The sequence below is a fragment of the Fukomys damarensis genome, unplaced genomic scaffold (genome assembly GCF_012274545.1).
Source record: "Fukomys damarensis isolate Sample0158 unplaced genomic scaffold, DMR_v1.0_HiC HiC_scaffold_39, whole genome shotgun sequence".
Lineage (NCBI taxonomy): Eukaryota > Metazoa > Chordata > Mammalia > Rodentia > Bathyergidae > Fukomys > Fukomys damarensis.
In genome coordinates, this window is record NW_022900951.1 from 110447732 (window position 1) to 110460054 (window position 12323).

The 12323-nt window shown below is 36.8% G+C and overlaps 1 protein-coding gene across 4 annotated transcripts in view; it reads left to right on the top strand.

Annotated features, from left to right (window-relative positions):
- The first annotated feature begins 570 nt into the window (after positions 1 to 570).
- The window catches only part of Phf6 (PHD finger protein 6), a 58098-nt gene continuing 46345 nt past the window's right edge, over positions 571 to 12323 (top strand). For 2 of the 4 annotated variants that reach the window (XM_010614292.3, XM_010614291.3), the window contains exons 1-3: positions 571 to 737; positions 4542 to 4725; positions 4969 to 5070. In XM_010614292.3, the coding sequence (XP_010612594.1) occupies positions 4588 to 4725; positions 4969 to 5070 (240 nt within the window). In that variant the 5' untranslated portion in view covers positions 571 to 737; positions 4542 to 4587. The remainder of the gene's footprint in view (positions 738 to 4541; positions 4726 to 4968; positions 5071 to 12323) is intronic. The other 2 variants (XM_010614290.3, XM_010614293.3) reach the window with 2 other exon arrangements.

Sequence of the window (12323 nt, forward strand, 5' to 3'; positions counted from 1 at the left end):
CAAAAAAAAAAAAAAAAAAGAAAAAGAAAAGAAAAGCTTTTAAGAATTAAGAATCAAAGGTTAAAATGATTCGCCCTCGGATCGAAATACAGACAGGTTCACTCCACTGCGAGCTTCTGGATCTTTACCGGTAGTGAAAGGAGAGGAACAGAGGACCTCAAAGCCACAGGAGTACAATGAAATAATGGATGTGAAAAGGCCTCGGTGAACAAGTGGAAGGGATAAGGCCTACCCCACTCGAATCACTGTCGAAAACTGGTTACCCAGGGCCCCTGCCCAATGGTTTCTCGTTCCAACCCTGCCCCTTCTGCGCCCAGCCCACGGCGATATCTTTGAATCTCTTTCTCCATCTCCTTCGATCCTGCCCCCCAAACACTAGCCGAAGCGGCGGAGCGGAGAATAGAAGGTACGCGCGCGAGCAGAAGGCGGGGCCTGTTGCCCTGATCCGTACAGGGGTGGCCTATACACATGCGCCATGGGCCCGTGGCTTCAGCTGCCCGTCTCTGTGGCCAATCAAAGCCCGCGGCGCGCTTGGGACGTATAAACGCTGTGTGGGTCGTGTGCGTGCAAGGGGGGCGACGTAAGGGTGCTTCGCGAGCCAGTCTCTTCTCGAATGAAAGGAAACAACCTCCGGCGACAGAGCCCCGCTCTCAGGCGCTGCCGGAGAATCGAGACCGACTTCTTTCTCTTTCCCCTCATTGGCGCTTCTCTGTGCCCTCCGCCTCTGGGCCCGGCTGGTGAGTACCCGCGGAACCCTGGGGCCCCCCGTTCTCTACCCGGCGGGAGAAGACAAGGAGGATGGCGGTGGCCAGGCCGCCGCCCCTGCCCGTTGTTAAGGGGGGACTCTTGGTGGTCTCTTTATTGTCAGGGACCCCAGAAGCGCCGCTCATTGTAGGCACTTGGCAGAGAGGCTGCTGAGAAAGTGCTTTGGAGGTGCTGAGAGGGGGGGGGGTTGGCTTAAGCTTATACTTCGGGGGAGGGGGCGCAACATTTGAGGAGGGAAAAAACTGGGAATTGTTAGTCTTTCCTATTTCTTAGGACATATTTGGGAGAGGGAGGCTTCCAGTTTGGGAAGAGGAAGAGAAAGAATTTTTAGGATGGCAAGAAGGTTAGCCCTGGTCTATTAGATATTAGAGGGCAATCCCCTTGGGGAGGCGGCGTAAAGAAAGTGGTAGGATGATATTTTCCTGGATTCAGGGGGATTGGAAAAGGACAATTAGGGGATCCTGACTTTTAAGACGGAAAGGAACCTGCTGAAGTGTTTTAGAGAGAGTTTTTCGAGTTTATCTAGCGCTTGATTAGAGGAAGATCTTGGCGTCTAGTGAGCATCAGGGAATAAATAACGGAGATCAGTGTGTTATATTTACCGTCCTTTATTATGTGGACGAACAGCGCGGTATTTTGCAATTTCCATTTGTTTCAGTATTCTGCGTGGAAGTTGAAAAATCTTTTGTTTTTTGAAAAGCCTTTTATTTGCATCTGCTTACTGCGTAATATCAGGTCTTGCCCATACAGTTCAAATTCTTTCTCTACCCCTTGGGTTTGAAACAACTGGAAAATTCCTTTAGTTTCCTTTTGAATAACCGCAAAAAGCAGTGCGAAGCATTTAGCAATATCGTGCAACCAAATTCAGGTGCCCTTCCGGTACATCTCTTACTCTTTTATTTCTTTCCACTGTAACTTTCCTGACAGAAATACTGTCTTTTAAGGATCGCATTTATATATTTTTTAATCTGTATATATATTTCAGCTTGCTTGCGTGTGGAATGTTTGAATCTTCCGGAACTGCAGTTTTTGTTTTGTTTTGTTTTTCTATGAAAACGCTCTCAGAAACCAGGCATTGAATGAGCTCTCGAGTTGGTTCATGACTTCTCGCCTTGATGTTTCAGGTTATTTCTACCTTGGTGCCTCACAGCATCTTGGAAAATCGGAAGCGCATTGATTGCTTCAGCCTAGCTAATCTGGCTTTTATATTTTTTCAGATATTTAAATTATTTTTTCACGCCATTATTGTTACCTCTTTTATTTCTGCTTTGTAATGTTCTGCTTTTAAGGAAAAGGCTTCATTGTTGGGTGAAAGTATCAAACTTTGATCTCTGCCTGCCCAGAAAAACCTTTTCGACTAAAATTAAAATGCCATGTAGCCATGGATCATTATGAACCCCTTAGTATTGATCCTTGGAATGCCCTCGTTCTACATAACTAGAGACCACAAATGTGACAACGTTAGATAAAAATCTGTATTTTTATGATAAAGACATTTTTTGCTAGGAGTCATTGTTTCCATGATGTTCTTCACTTCATGTTTTATAAGGAGGCTGTAAAAAAAAATAGCAAGATATGCACAGATGCATTATTTGAATTTTAGTGGAAAAATCCATTTAGTCATTGCACATTGGGGAAAGTTTTTAATTCGTTTGTTGCACTTTTTATATGGCTCTGTTCACTTTACACATTAAGACTGAATATAGAAAGAAAAACGTTAGAATATTTTTGCATGTAAAATAAAGTGTACCTTTTTTCTCTTTTAGATCTTGGAGTCTTTGATAACTAGAAAAGCAGGTTCTCAATTAAGATAAGAAATTTACCTTTTTATAATTTGAAAGAGGCAGAATTCAGTATGGATAGAATTTGGGGAATAGCCTTTGACAATTAATTTTGAAAATAAATGAAAATTCCACTCTCGAATTGTCTTTATTTTAAGCCAGTTTTATAACCAGTGCCAGGATTGTACAGAAATTACACATTAAAGATGTCTATACAGATTAGATTTATAACGTGCCACCCTTTTAAATTGCCTGCATGACGGAGAGAAATGCTGAATACATTACAGTGTCTTCCGAGTGCCTATTATTCATTGCATGATAGGAAAAAAACTAATTTAGAACTCAAATAGCAGATTTTGCTATTTATGAAATCTTGATATTTTGCATAGTTAATTCTAAAAATTTGAGTAGCTATATTCTTGATAAAGCAACTGAACACATATTTGCCTGAGCAAATGCAGACACACTTCCTCTTTTGTTTCTTTTGTTTCTCTGTTATGTCTTTTTTTCTTTAATCTTAAAAGTATTTACTGTCTGCTTTCAATCAGTTTCATGGTTTATAACCAGTGCTATGAATCCAGTATTGTAAAGTATCTGATGGCACTTAGAAGACTGGGATATAGTATTTAAAATTATAGATAACATTAAGAGTTTTTTAAACCCATCAAAGCAGAGACTATTAAGGGCCTTACAAATTTTGTTAAAAAGAAAACCTTAGATATAAATTAATGAGAAGATTTTTTTGTGGCTTCATGTGAATTTTAAGTATCTGAATTTTTATACTGCTTAGCAATGAATGTTTTATAGGTACAGTATTACCTTGCTGATACTGTATTTGTTGGTGAATAAATGTTTCTCAGAAAATTACAGTATAGTGTTTGTGAATCAGTTTTGTAGACAGTTTTGAAAATGTACAAATATATAGAAAATGAAAATAATTTAATTAATTTTAAGACAAAAGTTTGAAATTTTATTGTGATGTGTGTTGTGGCAGCTTAAGTTCTGAACTGCTTAGTTCTGTTGACTTCAGAAAACTACACAAATCAAATAACCTGATTTAAATTTGTCCAGTTTTGTTCTGAAGAATCTATGTTGAGAATGATGATCTCAGTTTGAAACCTGTGTTAGAGCTTTTCTTCCCTTTTTCTGTTTGACTATACTATCTATAGTTGTGATTTGATCAAATTTAAGGCTTATTCAGAAAAAATTTCCTTTCATTACACAATAATTTACGTGTGGAAGTTGACTGTGTTTATATAATTCTCTGTTAATTAATAAGCAGATTTGGAATAAATTCAAGTCCTGTAATATAATTTTATAAATATTGGGTCCTAAAGACTGCATTTTTGGATAGACTGTTAGAAGCTTAATTTTCTATTTACTTGAAAAAGGAATAGAATAGAAAAATCCTTTAAATTTAATGTGCATGATATTTTTATACTTGGAAGTAATTCAGATTTTAAAAATAAGCATTCCAAAGTCATGATTAAGTAAATTTATTTACTTTTATTGTTGTATCGGTAGAACTTTAAAAGATTGTGCAGTTATAGTACTTGATTCCTTCTATTTTATAGTTTTCTTAGTAGTATTTGCTCTATTTTTAGAAATGTAATTCTTTGTCTCCTTGAAGCAGCACCTAGCTATATTTGTAAACTGTTTTTATTAATTTTTCCAGCAGATGATTTAATATTTGTGTTTTTATTCATACAGAAATAGTTTTACTTATTTCACACATCCCCTAATTATAGAGTGGTTTGATTTTTCTCAAGTACTCTAGATTTCATTTAGTCCTTTCTTTCTCTTTTCCTCCTTCCCTCCCCCATATGTGTATTAAAAAATGGAGGCATCTTGGGTTTTAATGTTAATTTATGTATAATAACCATTTTAAGTGCATATATTAAAACCTAGGTCAAACATTAAACTACTTACATGAATATGTATGAGCTAATTTAAAAATGAAATTAACTATTTTGTTGCCATTCTTATTCTCTGTAGCATTTCTTGAGACTTAAAGTGGCATTCTAAAGGCAATTTAAAAATCATGTCAAGCTCAATTGAACAGAAAAAAGGGCCTACAAGACAGCGCAAATGTGGCTTTTGTAAGTCAAATAGAGACAAGGAATGTGGACAGTTGCTAATATCAGAAAACCAGAAGGTGGCAGCACACCATAAATGCATGGTAAGTATGCTGGCCGAGGCCAAGAGACCTTGAAACCATTCATGAGAGAGAATCTTAGTAACATATGAATATTCCTGAATACTTAAATAAAAAAAACCACACACAGTTAAATTTTTTAAGAAATGTTTTGACTCTAATGCTATGCCATTTATACTACAGAATTTCTTTTTAAATTTAACATCTTATTCATTGTTTTACTGTAATTTATATATGAACCTTAATTTTTTCAAATGTAATTTATAGCTCTTTTCATCTGCTTTGGTATCGTCACACTCTGATAATGAGAGTCTTGGTGGATTTTCTATTGAAGATGTCCAAAAGGAAATTAAAAGAGGCACGAAGCTGGTAAGTTGTTATTTCTGCCTCTTGAGCATAAAAATTATTTTAAACTCATTAAGAAGGAAATTGCTTATTTTAGAATGTATTGCAGTATTAACTGAGTATAATTTTAAGTTGCAGACATTTTTTCTGAGCCCGCAAAATCCAAGGCTGGGTTTAATTTATTTATCACTCGACAGAAAGGAATGGATCAGTATCTGTATTACTCAAATATTTTTCTTTTCAAAACAATTAAAATCTTCTTAAATATTGTGTTTACCTAGGAAATGAACAGTTTGCTTGATTTATATGTATTGTATGTTAAAGTGTTCATTCAAGTATATTTTTCATAATTCTGGAGTGTTTTCCTCTCAATCGTAAAGTTATTGTGATTATTACAAATGAAGATGATAGTACCCCTCAAAAGGAAAATGTTAGCACTTGCAGAACAAAATATTTTAATGTGGTTCAGCTCTATGGCATAGTTTTTATGACTTTGGACAACTTCTGATGATTTTTTTAAAGAACTTCACTGCGTAGTAATAGTTCTTTTTTTTTTTGAGACAGGGTCTCCATATGTAGTTCAGGCTGGCCTTGAACTCATGGTGATCCTCCTGCCCCAGCCTTCCATCTACTGGGATTAAAGGCATGTGTCACCATGCCTGGCTGTCAACTTTTGGTGAATTTAACAGTTTTTCTAAAGCTGAGCTAGAATAAAGGTCCTGTAGTTTTCTTCACTACCTGTAGCTAGGCTGCAGATTACTTTGTTATTCTGTTGGAAAAGTAATGTCATCTCAAATGCTATTTATGACACATGGTTTACTTTAAAATATTTAATTAATGGAAAGACTCATTTTCATTTGGCTATTGTTCTTGTTTGAGCCTTTTATTGAAATTACATCCATAAATGTACCTTCAATAGCTTCACTATCAAGAGTTCCATTATTTTAAAATAGATTTGGCAGAACATGTATCTGTGTTCTTAGGCCCCGAATACCCTTTTATTTCACAAAAAAGGTCTGAAGTGGCAATTTTGGATGAAATGGGTGGACAATCAGGAACAATATATTTTGAAAAGTAGTCTTATTAGAAAAAAACAGTATGAAAAAATGTAAGTTCAAAGATAACATTTGAAATTTGCTTTGAGATATGTAGTCTCAAATTCTACAATCAAAATTGGTACAATTGAAAATTCAGAGGTCAGACTATTTTTGTTGTAGTGAGACCTTAACTGTGAAAGCAGTTACCCTCCCTGCCCTTTACAGTGTAGATAGTGATAGAAAGCTCCATATTTTAAAAATGGGATTTTTATTTGGTGGTTTTGGATTTCTTTGTTTTACTGTGGCATTCCAATTTTTTTAAGAATCAAAGCACAGTGCTTTGATTTCCTGGTCTTTAAAACAAATTCAGATGTAAAGAAAGAAGACTATTTACTTGTAAGTACATAGTGCTATAAGCCTCTTTTCCATTTACTTATTCTTGGGCATTATGAATATAACTTGAAACTGCTTCTTCATCCCGACTTGTTAGGACTTTTGTCACTTGATGTGGCTCCTATAGTCAGAACAGGAACAGTTTTGGTTCCTAATGTTGAAATAATAGTAGCAAATGGAGTGCCTAGTGTTGCACATTACATGGGGCATTAGTGTACATCGGTCAGTGTTACTAAATTCAGTGGATATTTAATCTATTTGGATCTGTTTATAAAGAAAACGTTTATCAGAACTTTGTACGAATTTCTCTATTATGTCATTTTGATTAAAGTTATAGTATAGGCTATTAATCCCCCGTCCCCCTGAGTTAGTGTGCAACTAAGCTTGTTCCTTGATCTGGGCTAGAAAGTGGAAGAATACTGGGGCTTAAGAGTAGAGGTGAAGTAACAGACTTAGGTTTGAATCCTAGCCCTGTCACTCACTAGCTGGGTCACCCTCCGGAGGATATTTACTACTCTAGGCTATGTTTTTTTCTTACTACAAAAAGAGAGTATTGCCAGGATTAAAAGAGACTATATAGGCCAATGCATAGTTCAGGGCATTGTATTTAGGAGCTGATAAATGGTAACTATCACTGTTATTATTACTTATAAATAAAAATAAAGTCCTGCTATTACCATGGTAGGCTAATGAAGCTTGCGGAGTTGACAAATCATGGACCTAAAGTTTTTGGTGCTGAGGACTGAACCTAAGGACTGATGAATGCTAACCATGTACTTTACTGTTGAACTATACCTCCAGCACCAGCCCTGGCTCCTATTTTTTAAAATAATTGCCACAGACACATTATGTAACCTTAAATCATTAATTTGTCTTTGCACCAAGTGTAAACATTACGCTGTATCACTACTTATTAAACAGTAATGCTGCATAACTAAAAAGTACTATAAAAAATCACCTTAGAAAAACTGTTTTGGAAGCAGTTTGACACTATGGGCCTCTAGCATTGAGGAATACCACCAGAGGGGCAATATTTCTGAGCCTGGGCATATAATTTAGCTCCCTTTCCTTTCCTCAAAATGTCAGAATTTAAATAGCTTGTGTAGGGGATAGGAGGGCTACATTTATATGTTCCTCTTTGACATCATTTTAAAGATTCCTCTTAACCTTCATTTTTGCTCTTTCCATTACATTGTTTTTTTTAAAGTGCTACCAAGTAACCAGGATTTTAGTCCTTGTCTTCATTTTTCCCTGTGTAGATTTGTCTAAGCAATGAAAGGCCATAAATCAAATAGGGAGAAAAATGAAGAGCTTTCGGTAACTAAATAATTTACATATAAACTTCGTAATCAACTTCCATAATTGACTTTTTAAGGCATTTTATCATACAAGCCTATTTGCCCTGGGTCCTGTTCATCTGCATTTCTAGGTGCAAAGTAGGTCATGAATACCCACTGAAAATAATCAAAAAGAGAAACACTAGCTCGTGAGTACTTCTTTTTTTCTTATGAGTACTTTCAATACAAATTCCAGTCTGTACCTGTTGTTGTTTCCAAAGGTGATTACTTACCTCAAAGAGAACGACAAAGAGGAGAGGCTGGGGCTTGAAGTTGAGAGGTACAGGCAATCAGATGGGTCAGAGTCTTGCACTGATTAGGGCAGGAGGTATAGGCACGTGGTTCCTGTGTTCTTGTAGCCATGGCCAGTTATCCAGGTTTTCACATCATCCACAGGGAGCAGAGGAGGAAAGAAACATCCTGCATGAACATTTTCATCCCTTTTATATCATCTTTAAATACATAGCTCCAAGATGGACCAGGGAAAATTTGCCACAGTACTAAGGCTTATTGTTTGAGACTCTGATTTTGTATTTTTTTGACAGCTAGTGTGTGTGTGTGTGTGTGTGTGTGTGTGTGTGTGTGTGTGTAATCTTTTCAGAATGATTTCTACTTCCGACTGAAGCCATATGACAACACCATACCTGTACCACATATTCTTATTCTTTAGCCATCAAACCAAGAACTACAAATATCCAAGTAAAATTATGAGTTCCCATTGCTTTTTAGAATTTGTCTAAGAAGACAGTTGAGCAGTATATTTGAAGAACATTCTCTTTTTGGGTGAAGCTAGTTGGTGAGGTCATAAAGAAGACATACATCAGATAGCTGCTCTTACTAATTGCTACCTGTGTCAGATATATCAAAGATTGCAAAAAGCAGAAACAGTTAAGGAGGCCCTTTAGTTCACCTTTCTTAGCCTTAGGCAAGATTACTGACGAGTCATCCAAGATAATATTTTTGCCTGCCTTGTTCTTAAATATGTCAGGAAATTGTGATCCTACTTCTGTGTTCTGTAACAGAACCAATAATATATAATATTCGTCAGAGTTGAGAAATTCATTCCTCTGTACAACTGAAGTATCTCAATTTAAAGCCATTTATTCTGGGTTTCATTTCTACACTTGATCTTAGCCAAAAGGCCTACATTTCATTTCTTCTATTTAAGAAGTACAGTATATGGGGTTCTTTTCCTCTTATTTTAAAAAAATTCTTCATATACTTGATGATTATCTTTAGGTCAATCCTAAACTTGTCCCTTTTGCAAACTCCATTTTACTCACATGTTTTATGAAATTCTCTGGACCAGTGATAGCTTTAAGAGCTTTCAGTCATAACGAACAGCCCCTCTGTCGCACGTGTGCCATAGGTTCACCACTACTGCATCTGGGCATTTTTTCCTGTTTTTCATAGAAATAGCTAATATTTGTTGAACACTTAATATATGTAAGGATCTAGGCTAAGTATTTTTTTAAGTGTCATCCAGGGCCCGGGGATTTGGCTCAATGGTTCTGTCACCTGCCTTCCAAGCACAAGGGCCTGAGTTCGATTCCCAGTACCAACAAAAAAAAGTCATCCTATTTAAGCTTCACAGTCATACTGTGAGATAGGAAAGTATTAATTCACACCTTATACATAAGGAGACAGAGGCTCAGGGAATTTAAGCAACCCAACTGGTCATATAGCTAGTAAATGGCTGAGCTGGGATCTGAATCCAGTGCTAGTTGACCCCAAAGCCAGAACTCTTAACCACCAGGTTATACTACACTGTCTTCTAAACTCCCCAACCAAAAACCACGTTTTTAAAATGCAATGATAAGAGCTTAGTATAATACTTTTCTTTTTTTTTCCTTGTTGAGTTTATTGGTACATTTTAGGTATACAGTACAGTTACATTCATTATTGGGATCTTGTACCTTTACATGACAGATCTTGGTTCTCATTTTTTCCCCTTACCCCTACCCTCCCTTCACCCTCTCCTCCCTTCCCTATTTACAAATACTTTATTTCCATTTTTTTCATATTCTCATGTTTTTTTTCTTTGCCCTCATTTCCTTTCCCCTACCCTTCCCAATTCTCCTACATCTTTAGCCCTTTTCTTCCTATTTCACTTTGTCAATTATACCATTAGGATCTTATTTATGATTATAGTTTTTCACACCAGAGAAACTATTCGGTATTTACACATGTGTGACATACCCAGCCATCCCTCTGCCGGGTATCTTTCCAAAACAATTAAAAATCATACCACAGTGACATATGTGCACCCATGTTTATAGCGGCACAGTTTGTAATAGCTAAAATTTGCAAACGGCCCATTTCCCCTTCAGTTGGAGACTGGATAAAGAAGATGTGGTTTTTCTTTTTTTGTTTTGTTTTTCTTCGTACTGGGAATCGAACTCAGGTCCTTGCATTTGCAAGGCAGGCGGCGGAACCACTGAGCTAAATCCCCAGCCTGAAGATGTGGTTTTTCTATTAAAATGGAATACTACTAAGCCATAAAGAATGAGAAATTAGAGTCATTCATAGGAAAATGGATGCATATTGAGGGTACGGTACTTTTCTAATACAATGGAAATAGTGCTAAATTTAGGACATACTCTGACTCCTGTTAATATGTTGTATTAATAGCATTATTTTGTTTATTTTTAGGACAAAAGCCCTATATACATCTTGTCTGACTGTTTTTTTTTTTCTGTTTTTCTTTTTTGGTACCGGGGATTGAACTCAGGACCTTGCCCTTGCCAGGCAGGTGCAGCACCACTGAGCTACATCCCTAGCCCCATGACTGTTCTGTTTTTATCAAGATATTTTTACAGCCTCTGAAAATGAAAAGACTAATTCTACATAGTTTTGTTCACTCAGTACCAATGAAGTGTGTAGCACTCCAGAGAAATAAGATGTGTGACTTTGAGAGTTTATGATCTAGACATTGGACATGCCATGATTCTGCATGTAAGAAAGCTTGTAGTACATACACCTTTTTATTCTGCTTAGGAAGAGTCTCACCTGTTTAAGAAATTAAGACTGGTTCCTAGGGATAGTATTAAAAAATGGAATGAATGCGGGAAATAGGTGAGCCATACCAGAACAGGTCATTAAGATCAGCAATAATAGGTTAGAGTTGAGTAAGGTGAGGCGATTGCAGGGTCTTTAAACATCAGGCAGGAATTTCAACTCAAATAGGAGCGGGTGGGGGAATCGGATTTTTCACGAGACAAGTGATATACAATAGGCACTGTGCAAAATGAAATACATAGATGTCCTATGGGCATCTTAAAGTCAACCTGTCTAAACCAGTATTCATAACCTCCCCGCCCTGTAACCTGATTCTCCTTCTGAATCCTTTACCTTTAACTCTTCTTTCATCCACGTAAGTCATGTGGATTTGATTTCTGCGATGCCTGTGCGTTTTCTTAATCTTATATCCAATCTTTCTCTTCCCATCCTTCCAACAAACATACTTCTGGGAGTTACTTGATCTCTGCTTTTAGAAACTAATGTCACTCTTAACTCAAAGCCTTTTATGGTTCCTTACTACGAACAAAATAATAAACAGATGCTTCAGCCTGCCATTGGGAAGTCCTCTCAATGTACCTTTTCCATCCTTAGCTCAGTCTCTGCCCTCTTGGTTTCTCAAACGTCCTCTCTGTGCTGGCCCCACCTCTGTTTATGATTCCCATTTTCTCTTAGCTGCCTCTCAAGAGTTCTGCTTTTGAGTTCAAAGTTCAGACTCGGCTCTCTTATGTAGTATGTACAACACAACTTGCATTGCATTTGGTGGATGTGTATGAGCCTTTTATCCATGCTGTGTTATGGACTCTGGGAAGGTTAAGACTGTTCTCCTTCCCTAGTGTAGGTTTTTGTGGTTGCTGATAATGCATGGGAAGCACTTAGCATGGTGCTTGATGTCGCTTTGTGCTAGTAGGTAGTGTTCTAATGAGTAAATAAATGGGCACTCATTGTTTGTTAAATTTTTAAGAAAAAAAGAGCTTCAATTGGATAATAGTGTAAAACCTTTTTAATGAGGTAGGCTTAAATAGATTGGGAAAGTCATGGCGTAGGATAGAATACCTCTGTTCTGGTTAATCAGTGTTTTAGTGTTGCAGCTTTAACAGTTTGAAAAGGGAGAAATCTAATGAAAAAATCAGGTTGGTTATTGCTTCAGGATAGTGAAGAGCTGTGTATGCCTCACACATGAGAATTTTCATGTTTTCTTTAACCTTCACTTCCCCCGTATGATGTTATTTTTTGTTGTTCCCTTAAGCATTGTATTTGTCAAGATTTTCATATATTAAGAGTTTAGAATTCATGTATCTGTCTATCAAATATTTGTGTGCCTACTTGTACCAAGCACAATGCTAGATATTTTGGATATAAACATGAATATAGTTTAGCCTTAGAAATAATGAGTGCTGGGCTGGGGATGTAGCTCATTTGTGCTGCTGCCTGCCTCCAAGCACAAGGTCCCAAGTTTGATCCCCGGTACCAAAAATAAATAAATAAATAA